General features: G+C 39.1%; 1 protein-coding gene across 1 annotated transcript in view; it reads right to left on the reverse strand.

Moving 5' to 3' along the window:
- The window catches only part of LOC126424873 (gephyrin), a 118,527-nt gene that overhangs the window by 27,525 nt on the left and 77,145 nt on the right, over positions 1–13,857 (reverse strand). Inside the window, exons 5-8 of the mRNA XM_050087700.1 lie at positions 12,292–12,573; positions 11,255–11,436; positions 8,347–8,463; positions 1,129–1,290 (exon numbers count right to left, since the gene is read on the reverse strand). Of these exons, the coding sequence (XP_049943657.1) occupies positions 1,129–1,290; positions 8,347–8,463; positions 11,255–11,436; positions 12,292–12,573 (743 nt within the window). The remainder of the gene's footprint in view (positions 1–1,128; positions 1,291–8,346; positions 8,464–11,254; positions 11,437–12,291; positions 12,574–13,857) is intronic.

Below are 13,857 nucleotides of genomic sequence, written 5' to 3' on the forward strand. Positions count from 1 at the left end.
TGTGTTTCATACAGTTGTAAGATACACATATTATGATGTGAGGCAACAAACATGATCACATCCTCATATATATATATCAATTGGTGAATACACACTGCACACAATATTATGTCAGTGTTTTGTTTCTAGCTAACACAATCTGAGATTGCTTTCCATCTGGAGTGCTCCACTGTGTATTGTGACTTGACTTTTATGATAGTTTCTGATTTATTGCGCAGTATCAAAACTGCTATTGTGGCCCCGCTGAGGTCAACAACTTCCAAACCTGAGACAGCTACAATTTTGTCATTCTAATATTCAGCACACTAAAATCCATGTAAATCAACAATTCTGGCCTTTGTAAAAAAAAAAAAATTATTGTCTAGTGTAATTTGTGAACATGGTACAGAGTGGGATAACGAAGCACTATATGAAGGGAGAAGACAGAAAAGAGTTAACCGAAGATGGAGACAATGAAATAGAAGTATAGAGAGAAGAGGAGCTTAGTTGAACTTGCAAAATCAAAACAGCTGTACGAAAGTGAATGTCAGTGTGGTAGTGCAGCCACTGGAGAGAAGTATCTGATTGCACCGAATGGTGAAGCCAGCAACCATATTTCTCCTGACATGCTACAGCCACCCGGCAAGTTTGCAACAGCTTGGGGCTACAAAACTGTAATACTTAAATGTGGAATTAGTTGCATTTTAAGAGTTGAATATTAAAGGTTTTTGGAAAAGTTAAATGTTTGTTTGATAGAGGAGAATGAGGGCTTTCAAACAAGCTGTATCACTCTTGAAACAAACAGTTATTAATCTCTTCATATTGTCCATAGCTGCTTTACAATTCCTGAGGGTATTTTCGTTCTGTCATTGCAACTACAAGAAAATGCGTGTTTTTTCACCAGACGTGTTTCACTTTACTGAGGTAAACCATAACCAGTGATCTGAATTAAAGATATTTATAATTTGATTTGTTTTTAAGATTGAAAAACAGTCCATTAACAATATGTTGCTTTTTACTTGTGGTGATTTCTGCTTGTAGACAAGAAACCAAGCAAGAATTACAATAAGTAAAAATCAACATACTGTTAATGAATTGTTTTTCAATCTTACGCATAAAACATGCACGCAGCCTATGGAATGCGCTTACTTGTCTCTCGCAATGCCAGCATCGTAGGTGTCACCAAAGCCCTGCTCGGCCAGCAGGGACAGCAGTGTCAGCTTGTTGCTGTCTCGGATGCGGCCGGGGCACAGCGGCTTGTCAGGTTCCTGCAGCTCGTCTCCCGTGGAGAGCACCGCTACTTTAGGTAACCTGAAAAATAGCAGCAACATCGACACTAGTATCTTACACCAACAAACACACATGCAAAGTACAGGGTGGCAGGTACTGACTGTATCTATCAAATTCAAATGACAGCAGACACATAGTGAATATGAGTACTAATTTCATGCAGTTATCACATACAAGCACATAAATTGTCAATTACTATAGTGTGCAATTCCTTTTAGGAGACCTCCCAACAGCTTAAAAATAACTTCCTCTAAATTAACCCCACTTGTCTAGCTGCACTGCTGAAAACATCACGAGAAGGTTTCCATACCACACCTTCATACACCCTGCAAAATGGCACTTATATAGTGGCATACGGCAACCTTAAGTTCATCACCTGTCTGCAAACAAATGGCGAAGACGCTTTCTTTCAAATAACCACAAAGTACCTAAGTGAAGTGGGATATCACATGGCTTGGAAATGTTTGTCAGAGTATAGCCACACTCTGGTGTGCTGTGTGAGCCATTGCACTGTCCTGCTAAGCCCAAACCCTCTCACCTGCAATTCCGAAATGGTTTTCTCATCAATAAATCCAGTCACAAAAAATTTTCCTTTGTCGGACATTAGTAGCTATCGTAGCAACAGTGATTCTCAGTTCATCATTGCAAGAATGTCAGTGAAAGTGGGGATTTTGTTTTGTTCATCAATGTCTCTCAACTCGTGACCCACTTGTCATTTATACAGGCAAAACTTCAAATTACCCATTAAGCAGCTCGACATAAGTTGTCAAAGTTGCAACATTTGTGCATGTCACTGTGCTGAATGTCTGGGACTGTTTTTGAGTGATATGCAGGCACTTGTTCAGGTTATCATACGTTTGAACACTTTTTCCCCAGCCTGCTTGGTGACTGTTGGTTCAAAACATTATCAGCTTCCTTGGCAGAGCCATTTTAGATAAATGCTTTCACTGCCACAATTCCTGTCTGCAAAGACCACTGCTCCATGGCAAACCAATTGCTTGATTTCCCTCCATTCAGCAATGTATGCACATGCAGAATTCAATGCCTGCTTGGCCAGAGTTACCAACTGCAGCTGTTAGACCCTATATGCATCACTCCATATTTGTGAATTTTTTTCTCTGCATGGCATGCCATGCCATAGTTTCTTTCTTCTTTTTTCTTTTTTCATACCATTGCATTATTTGGTTTCTTCCTTGGGAAAAGTGGATTTGGGAGGATGGGGTGGTGTATGTAAGTGAGAATGACCAGTCACATGCAGTAATTACCATTATTATAATTTACTGTTTACAAACATTACTCAGTTTGTATAATGTTTGAACAAATTTCCCAATTTTCAAATTTACAGATGGAAAGAGAAGTAGTAACACATCAAACACAATAAAAACAAATAGTCAAAAAAAAAATGGTTCAAATGGCTCTGAGCACTATGGGACTCAACTGCTGAGGTCATTAGTCCCCTAGAACTTAGAACTAGTTAAACCTAACTAACCTAAGGACATCACAAACATCCATGCCCGAGGCAGGATTCGAACCTGCGACCGTAGCGGCCCTGCGGTTCCAGACTGCAGCGCCTTTAACCGCACGGCCACTTCGCCGGCAAAAATAGTCAAATTCCTTCTCTCAAATAACTCTCTCTTCCCACCTATTAATCGTACAAATTGTGTGCACAAATTACTGGTACAATCCATTGTTGTTACTATTTTCAGTACACACTGGCTAATTTTCATACACTCTGAAAACTAATGAATACAGAGATGTCATCACCATAACCACCACTACCTCCAAAGCTCTGTGACAAACACAACAATGCTCTCTTCAAAACAACTCTTTTGAGATCACATATGCCTGATACGCAGTAATGTCCTCCATCCTCCCCCCTCCCCCCCCCCCCCTCCCCCCTTGGATCTTCTGCTCCTCCTCCATGCCTTTGTACACATCTTTTCTTAGAAGATATGTGTTGGGGATGAAGCTTAACAATGTGGGCCATCTCCACTAGCTATGATTCGATTCCTAGTGTAAATTAATAGCTTTTTTCTCTCCTTTTTAATTCACTTTTGGATTGTAATTACTCAGAAAAGAGCAAATACCAAAATAACCCCCACAGGCTAAAATTTTCAAATTCTTGTTATTCAGACAGAAATTTAGAGTTTGCTGATTCCTATGATTTAGTTAGTTTTGACAAGGAATTATTATGTTACAAAAGTGTTTGATTTTTAAATTTCATAGTACCATGTGCTTTAAAAAAGCTTGATCCCACTAATAACCTTTCACTGGATCTACACTGACAAAGTGCTATTTTGGAGAAGGAAAAATAATTAAGGAAAGGTATTGAAAGACTGACAGACATGTTAACTTTTAAGGCACAATCACATAATATGATAGCAATCATAATCAGTTTCAGCCATAAATTGGTTGTCTTCAGATTTAATGTATTATAAACAGCATGGGCATCAGTACAAAGTTCAAAGCTTATTGTGGCAAAGATAAAGCTATGTTGTCAAACAATTTCTATGCAAGATAGATCACAGAACACTAAGATATAATATCACACTCAGAAACATGGAAATGTGCAAATGTAGCCAAATGGTGGTAGTGAGAGAACAACAATTTCCATTACTGCAACCAAGAAGCACCTTTCAGCCAATCCCAAGAAAATGCAAAAATTTTCAAAAAAATCATTAAACAAAGCTGAAATAATTTCTAAGAAACATAATCCAACTCTCCTGAATAAATTCCCAGTGGCATAGTGTGTGTTTTTATGAAACTTGGTAGCAGATTAAAACCGTGTGCCGGACTGCAGCACTAACCTGGGAACCTTTGCCATTCATGGGCAAGTGCTTTACCAACTGAGCCACCCAAGTATGACTGCCAACTCATCTTCATTGTTTTGCTTCCATGAGTACATTGTCTCCTACCTTCCAAATTTCACAGTAGTTCTCCTGCGAAACCTGGAAGACTAGCACTCCTGGAAAATAGGATACTGCAAGACACACGGCTCAGCCACAGCCAGGGCGTTTATTTGCAAAATGAATTTTTGCTGTACAGTGGAACAGTTTAAGTCATCCAGGAAGTTTCATATCAGCAAACATTCCTCAGCAGTGTGAAAATTCATTCTGCAAAAAAATCCCCAGGCTACGGCTAAACCATTGTTTTCATGTTTTTTTGATGATGACATGTCACAGACTGGTCAGACACATTTTAATATTTCAACAAGCACTTGAAAATGTCTTTGAAGCTGAAATCATGACCGTGTAAAATAAATGAGCTATTAACAGTCAAATAGCAGAAATTCCTTTAAAAAACTATTGTGCATTTCTCCCAGGTGTGGCAGTCCTGCAAGTTACACAGAAGAACTACTGTGAGGCTTGGGAGATAGGAGATGATGTCCTGGTGGCAATAAAGCCGTGAGGATGGGCCCGTGAGCTGTGCTCAGGCACATCAGTTGGTAGAGCACCTGCCTGTGAAATGCGTAAGTCTCAAGTTCAAGTCGCAGTCTCGCAAATAATTTAAATCTGCCAAGACATTTCAAAATCCCACTTTTGGCAATTTTAATGGAGTCTTTCACTATGTGTTTGTTAGGGGTAAGAGTGATTGAATGTAGGGACATCACATTTATATGAAGCCAACTTGCACAGATCTCTCTCTCTCTCTCTCTCTCTCTCTCTCTCTCTCTCTCTCCAGTCTCACAGATGTCACTATCCAGCTCAGTGCAAAGGGATTCTTCATACCTTGGTTCATAGAGCCTATGTAATATCAGACCATGAAAGTTTGTCAGCCAAGTTTGCCCACCTTGAACCCACCTTCTGCCTGAATGGTTAAAGTGAAAGAAAGACTAGGCATTGTGCTGTCACCCGATCGCAAATTAATGAGGTAGTAGCTAGTCTACAGCCTTTTTCCCTTACACAGGTAGTATTTCCGAGAAAATTGATCTTACTCTGTGGGAACAAGGTATGAAGTGTGTTTTTCAAGCACCATCTAAAATGAGAGCCCCTTAAGTGCCTGTAAAGGATGAACTTAGTGTGCGTAAGTCAGGTATTCATCGTATTCCTTGAAGTTGTAGCAAGTCCATATACTGGTCAGACCATCAGGAGAATGGAGGACCAGCGTATAGAATGCAAGCATCACACAGTCTTACAACAACTGAGCAAATCTGTTACTGCAGAACAATGCCTTAGTACCAGTTTCGTATAAGGTGTAACTTCCAACTATTGGGAAAGTATTATGAAACTTATTCGCAGATTGCGAATTCATTTGACACCAGCTATACTATGTATAGATACAGTCTACTGGCAACCCATGAGCATTTGTGCTGGACAGGGACTCGAACCCAGATTTCCTGTTTATCATGAGAGGTCATCTTAACAAATAAAGATATCCACCCAAGCTACCTGGACAACTCAAAACTACCTACATCATACACAAATAAGTTTCATGTATTTAATACAGTTGCGGACCCCCAGCAATGTCTGTTCCTTCATAGAAGCAAAATAAAACATATAGCTTTAAAAACAGTAGCAACATATGGGCTGGTTGCATGGCGTAAAGGACAAACTTCAGGTGCAGAAATCGTGTGTTCGAAAGTTGTCAGATGCTTTAAATTTTGTTTATTTTTAAATCTTTATTGAAATGGCTTTGATCATTATTTTTATTCAATTATTGGTTTAAATGTAATTTTTTATTTCTATTCCATTCTCACATCAATTTAGTCACTCCATCAATTTTCTCTCTTGATCTCATTTTTTCTTTGTATCATTCTTTTACCATTTTGTTAATGTGAATTTAATTATATTTATTTTTTATGACACTTAAATATTTCAATATGCCAATATATTGGTTCAAAAACAAAAGATGAAATAATTCATTTATATTGGCTGCACTATGGTGTCAAAAAGGTATTTTTCATTACAAGATGTCCATGTTTTTACGGTAATCGTCATACAAACATTTAAAGCATCCCCTAAATTCCTCTCACATTGTGGACAAAATAATGTAGAAGAAGATTTAGACAAAAGAAGGAGTTATAAGTAAAATGAAATTCAAGCAAAATGAGAAATAGAAATAATGAATGCAGTAACATGGACAAAAAGCAGGATGGTAAATTTAAAGAAATTAAATCAAAATTAATACATAAAATTAAAATCACATGAACAAAGCTTTCAAGCATAAAAAGGATGATGAGAAGAAAATGACAGCAAATGAAGATGTCGATATGATGATTAATATGGTGTGACAAAAGAACAGAAATCAAAAAATTACATTTAAATGAATTTATTAAATAAAAATAATGACCAGTCATTTCAATAAAGACTCAAAAATAAACAAAATTTAAAACATCTGACAACAAGCAAACTCACGACCTTCTGCATGCGAAGGCCTCACCCTATCCATTAAGCCAAGCAATTAGTCCACACATTATTACTTTTTAATGCTATTGAGTGTCATGCAAAATTCCATTTTTTTTCTTCAATAAACATGGAACTATCCTACTGTGCTGCCTGAAAATCAAAGATAACATCCTGACTTACGTTTTTCTGTCAACAAATGCTCACAAAACTTCATAACAACAGAAGAGGAAGACCGAATCATTCCTAAAATACCCCACAACAATACTAAACAATGGAAAATCTGGGATGAAGTAACAACAGTATGGTCTATCAACTTAGCTACAACTATTGTGTGACATTCTATGTGGACGAGGCCACTAACAAGCTTTCTGTCATCAAGGACGGCCACTGCCATACTGTGACTACGAGACAACTGGACCACACAGTTGCCAAGCATGTTGTGCAACTTGATGTGTTCGACTTCCAAGACTGCTTTACAGCTCTTACCCCTATTCCTCCAATCAACACCAGCTTTAATCAGTTGTGTACGTGGAAACTTTCCCTGCAGAGTATCCTCCATTCCCTTAACCCTCCTGGCCTCAACCTTCCTTAGTTCCAGTCTGCCGCCTGCCTCTATCACCTTCCCTACTTCCACTCCAATCTTACCGACACCTTTGGTCTCCCCAGCACACCTGCATAACACTTTCCCCTTCTATGTTTCTCTCATTTCATTCCTCCTTCACCCCCCCACCCCACCCCCCCCACCCCTCTCTCTCTCTCTCTCTCTCTCTCTCTCGCTCTCTCTCTCTCTCTCTCTCTCTCTCTCTCTCTCTCAGAACAGCCTCTCAATGCTGTATCTAGCAGCCAATCATTCTGTCCCGCGATGTTTCCACATGCAGCCCTACAGCATCTTCCCCCATTCTCAACCTGCTTTCCCTCTGACTCCCTGCCCCACACCTCTTGTGTACACCCACTACCCACCCCTGCCAAGATCACTGTTCACATCAGTCTGGCCTGAGTGGCTAGAGATGACAGATGTCATGTGTTTGAGAGTTGTGTGTTATAATGTAACTGATCAAGACTCAAATAATGAAGTTTACATCTCATTATTAACCATTACGATACACAACTATTAACATATTATGCGATACGCAGTCTACAATGTATTGAGTAACACATAATATCTTTTATTATGTTCTCTTATATTTAGATTTGTGTTTATTCCTCTCACAGTTACTATTCTTTGTCTTATATCATTTGGAATAATTAAATGTGCTGTAAATGCCAAGATAGTAATGCTGTTTCATTGACAAAAATATAAGTTTGAAATGTCACGTATGCACATTTCTATTTTGTTAAAATGATAATTTCTAATCCAGAATGCTGTTTAACTAAAGTAGTACAGTTTTGTAAAATTAACGAATAGAAAGTTATAGAAAAAGCACTTAGTAACATCGAGTATGATTATTGAAATTGTAAAAAGTTCTTTAGATAACGTCTTTAATGTGGTTCATAAAAAATTGGTCTACTTTTAAACATGCCCAGCTCCAATTCAATGTTCTTCAAAACAGTACTGGTGAAAATAAAGCTTTTTGTACAACAGTATTCTGAAGTCTTCACCTCTTGATAACTGGACCAAAAGAACTAACTGTAATCAGTCAGAAACTATAGCAATAATTTAATGTAGACTTTTCTATTATTCCAAAATCAAGGCAAGCAGCTATGCTTTAGTATGTGGAGCTTGTGGCCTCACCTGTGGACTGACACCGTGGTGGCCCCAACAGTAGCCATCAGCCCCAGTTCAGCAGGGCCGATCTCCGTGCCTGCGGGAATAACTGTTTGCCCTGTCTCGATGTCGCTTCCCAGTGGCCTGGTGAGAAAAGCAAAGCCAAACACTCATTATGAAAACGTCTAGTGCACACCCACTAATCCATGTTTGAAAACAAAATAAAGCTCACAATTCAGTGCTCATGAAATCTTCTACAAAAATTCCTTTGTTTACTTCGCTCTACTTCCATATTACACTCAAATATTTCTGCGTTTAAGATTTAGAAGAACAATACACGGTGTATAAAAATACATAAATCATGTGGTGGTTTCCTCACATCAAAGCAAGGTAAAATACACTGAAGAGCCAAAGAAACTGGTACACCTGCCTAATATTGTGTAGGGCCCCCGCAAGAACACAGAAGTGCCGTAACATGATGGTGTAGACATGACTAGTGTCTGAAGTAGTGCTGGAGGGAATTGACACCATGAATCCTGCAGGGATGTCCATAAATCGATAAGAGAACGAGGGGTGGAAATCTCTTCTGAACAGCACATTGCAAGGCATCCCAGATATGCTCAATAATGTTCATGTCTGAGGAGTTTGGTGGCCAGCAGAAGTGTTTAAACTTAGAAGAATGTTCCTGGAGCCATTCTGTGGCACTTCTGGACATGTGGGGTATCACATTGTCCAGCTGGAATTGCCCAATTCCGTCGGAATGCACAATGGACATGAATCAATGCAGGATGCTTACGTACATGTCACCTGTCAGAGTTGTATCAAGACGTATCAGGGGTTCCATACCACTCCAACTGCACATGCCCCACACCACTGCACAGCCTCTGCCAGCTTCAACAGTCCCCTGCTGACATGCAGGGACCACGGATTCATCAGCTTGTCTCCATACCCATCCATATCTATCTGCTTGATACTTGCAAGATGTTTAGCAGCTCTCAAATTTTATTCTTTTCTCCTCTGCGACAAATTTTACTTCGAGTGCATAAAAACGGCAACATACTAGGAGAAAGCTCAATTTTTCATCTGCTACGCAGAACCCAAGTCTGTGACAGTGGCACTGTTGAATTATAAATGCCAGAACGAGACAGCACCACCAGCAAAATCAAGCATAGTGGAATGATTCAAAAACTTTTAAAGAGACAGGCAGTGTCAAAGGCTTTCCTCAAAGTTGATGTCCCTGTATCTGGAGCATGTGTTGACAGACCACGAGATGCATTTCAACTAACCTCCAGAAGTCAATATTGTGCATCAGGTGAATGGCAGGAAATGAGATCAACTGTCAATGAAGTGTTACATAAGTAGTGATGTCTTTATGTGTACAAACTGCAAATGGTCCAAGCACTGCAACCATATGTTGTCACCCACAGTATACATTCTTGTGTTCCCTGCTGCCCTCCACAGATGCTGTCAATGACTAGCTGAGAAACTACCCGTTTTCAAATAAAGCAACATTCCACATTCCTGAACATGTGAATTGTCACAACATTACAATTTGGGGCTCCATAAACTGTAATAACACATGTGAATGCTTAATGTTTGATGGGGTCTAATGCACGATAGGATGACAGGCCCGTTTTCCTTTGCACAGAAACTCATAACAGGAAATGTTATCCTCAATATACTTGCAGAGTTCTTGCTACCACAGTTAGAAGAATTGCAGCCATCCATCATTTTCCAGTGTGATGGTGCACCCATACATTAGAGACTGAACATACAGGATGCGTTGAATCGTACAATTCCCGACAGATGGATCAGTGGTGATGTTCCCATTTTGTGGCACCCTATTTCTCTTGATGTCATACCACTTGACTTCTTTTTGTGACATTACATTAGGGTCACATGAAGACTACACTTTTCAGTGACACTGCTACTCTTCATAGAAGAAAGAGACAGCAATCAGAATTGTCAATTCTGCAATCGCAACTTTTAGATGGGCACAATACAAAAATCTTGTTGATGTTCTATGAGCTACTAGTGGGGCATACAATGAAATTCTGGCTTAACAGAACAAAACTTTGAGTGCAGCACACTGTTTTACAACAAATCACAATGCTCTATCGGTGATAGTTTCCACATTACGATTTTTTGGAATGGTAGCGGAACTTCACGGACATCCTGTGCAATCCAAGGCTGTAAAATTAAAAGTTCAAATGCCTACTAGAATGACATTTGTGAGGCAACAGTCCTTTCAACCTGAACTGTGAACAAGTGAGATGGTGCCTGGAGGGGTAATCACAGATTTGTAACATCGTTGTTAATGATTTTTGTAATGACATACTTTGTTGTCTAACATGTGGCTCCAGGTTCACATCCAAAAAGTATCAGTTGCACAATCTGAACATATTCGTATACACGTGGGGCTTCCAAAGTTACAGCAACTGTGTCAGAGGATTCTGGAGACCTGCCCAACACAATTAGCATGGAATACGATAACTTAATGGATTCCGTGTGTTGTGTTGAAGTAGAATTTTTACATGTGTAATATAAAACAAAAGACAATACTGGAATGTTCAAGTCTATACTGAATCAGAAAAAATGGAATGTTCAAGTCTATACTGAATCAGAAAAAAAAAATGTATGTATTCTCAACTGACACACGATTTGGACAATGTGACGTTAGTAACAACAACTACGCATCAGCTGTGAGAGATAAATTTATAACAAAAATGGACAAACAACAGTCTTATTAAATTCTGCATCTGTTAACTTCATAATCAAAATTATTAATTAATTAGAAATTTACTTATGAGCTAGAAAAACAAAGAAATTAGATATTGTAATTTGTAACAAAATCTGTTGCCAATAATTTTAGCTCGAGCAAAGTCAGAATCTCAAATGAGCGCGAGCTTTCAAGAGATGAGGAGAGTGGGCTCACCTGATGTCCTGCCCCGGCTTCGGCGCCACCTTTATCTCCACCTCCAGCTCGGTGGTCCCATCAGCTGACGAGCGGACCAGGTCCACGTCCTCCACCTGCACTACACAGTCAGCTCCTGAAGGCACGGGGGCTCCCGTATTCACACGCACTACCTGACCGGGTTTCAAGAAGACGCCATCCACCTGTAAATGAGGCACAGCTGTTAAGTGGAACTGTCTCTTAAGACAAGAGTGACTGTTCAATGTGCTCCTAAGAAAGCAGTTGAGCTGACTTAACAATAGGTACAGAAAGCTAGTTAAAACTCAGAACTGATAGCAATCAGAGTTTCGGGGAAAATCTAATTTAAGGTATAAGCTTACATGTAATAATAAAATTGCTTTAAAAATTGCAGTTATTTTGTTTGAAATAAAAACAATATTTACTTAATAGAACACACACCTCTTATCGTTTTTGCAATTTAAAGTTTTTGGGTTTATGCATGGCTTGTAAATCATTAACTTCAATGAGAAAGCCTGAAGAATTATTACACCTATGACCAACCACTTGAACCCCAATTGCCGCTACTGCGAAACGGTGGAAACAAAGTTGTAGACCTAATATAAATATAGGGATATTTTTATAGGAAAGAAGAAACCATGAAACTTAACAACTTATGGACAGTGGCTCTGCAGAATCACTAAACAGTTCTTTATCTCTGACAAGACAACAATCAATAGTTAAGTTTTATCTTTCACAAAGATCATCTCTCCTTATCATGTGTAACTCCAGCCAGGTTCCTTTTTTCTACAGGATATATGTCGCTCTCAGATGTCCGGCCTGTCAGTCAGCAAGACTCAACAGACAAGCAATGCCTCTGAAGATGTCCACGACAGTTCTGGACAAAACATCAGGAACAGAAGAGTTTCGGCGACCATGTCTTTATACAACAGAAGTTTTAACAGCAGCAGAGATGTGGAGAGCTCATAACTTTTCTTGGTACTCTAGAATAACATAGAAGAGATTAAAAAAACTCTATTTTTTGACACAAAATAACTTACCGTGACTCCAGCCTCTGAACTGCCAACAACTTCGCGCCTGCCAGCTCCATCTGAACTGATGGCAGCATACCCGTCTTTAATGGAAGCAGGAAACGGTGGAAGAGGATCACTAGAAGTCACTTCAGTTGCCAACACACGACCCAATAGCCGTGCGGTGAGAGGGAGGCACTCCGGATCTGCAGGTGTCGGACAGAGCGCCAGAACCTTCCACTGGGCATCAGGCACAGTGAGCAGCGGCCAAGTTGACTTGCGGGGTCGCAGTGCTACTTTTGACACATCCACCTGTATGCACAAACAGTTAGATTTAAATTATGTTGTTACTGATGTATCTTGTAGTAAACCCAGTTTTTGGCTCTGTAATCCAAATTGAATCTGTCGCTATGATCTTTTCTTACGAATATTTCATTGCCACTTTAGTTGGAAATTATGTGGCACTTGATTTTGTGTAAGATTTTGATACAATGAAGTAATTTACTGATATTAACTAAATTAAATTAAAAATAAACTCCATCTGAACAGACCTCAGAAGGCCCAACGGTACTGACCAACTGCACATTATCCTAAGTCAAAAGGTGTCACTGGAAGCAGATATGGAAGGGATGTGGCCAGCACACTGCTCTCCCAACTGTTGTCAGCTTTCATGATTGGAGCCACTACTTCAACTGGCCTCACAAGAGCTGAGTGCACCCCACTTACCAACAGCACTCAGCACATCCACACAGCCCGACAGTGCTTATCTTTGGTGATCTGGCGGGAATAAGTGTTACTATTGTGGCTAGGCCATTGGTGCTACTTTACTGAGATTAATGTTTCCTTTTTCATATAATGTTGACAAGAATTTTTTTATGTATTAAAATTTGAGAACTTGGAAGACCACCAGGAAAAAGTCACTCTTACATTTTAAAATCAAATAGAAACATAATAAATAAAAAATTATGAAAATAATGCAATTTTCGTATCACAGGAACATATGAGCCTTTATTCTGATCTAATTTGGTATAAATCATAGTTTATATTTCTACAAGTGTAAACACCTGCTGCACATTAATATATTTGGTACTGTCAGCATTTGCAGATATGGCAGGCATGTTGTGCACAGTTAATTGAAAGTTGATCATTGTATCTGTTGCAATTAGCAGTTTGTAATTGGTGAAGACTGGCATGTTAGTCGATCCACATTTCACAATTTAGAACCTTTCTGAAATTATTTCATGTCATGACAAATGCAACTGTATTAACAAACTGATGTGACAACTTACTTAGAAAAAGGTTCTGAAATAAAATTCAACTTGCATTTGGAGCAACTATGTCAAGCCATTACTGCTGCGACAATCAATAATGAGAAAGTATTAATTTTTACAGACTTGTGGAAACATGAAAATTGTTATGTGTGAAGTGAAGGCAATAAATGAATGGAAGTATACACCGTATCTACAAAGATTTTGTTTCTGAATTATAAACCAACAATGTACCACCCATATGTCAATTGTTTCTGTGAACCTCAACTTCATCAAGGAGTCACAAAAAGCAGATGAGTGGTAAAAACGTTTTTTCACTGTGTCACTT

Source organism: Schistocerca serialis, chromosome 10, assembly GCF_023864345.2.
Source record: "Schistocerca serialis cubense isolate TAMUIC-IGC-003099 chromosome 10, iqSchSeri2.2, whole genome shotgun sequence".
NCBI classification, from domain to species: Eukaryota; Metazoa; Arthropoda; class Insecta; order Orthoptera; family Acrididae; genus Schistocerca; species Schistocerca serialis.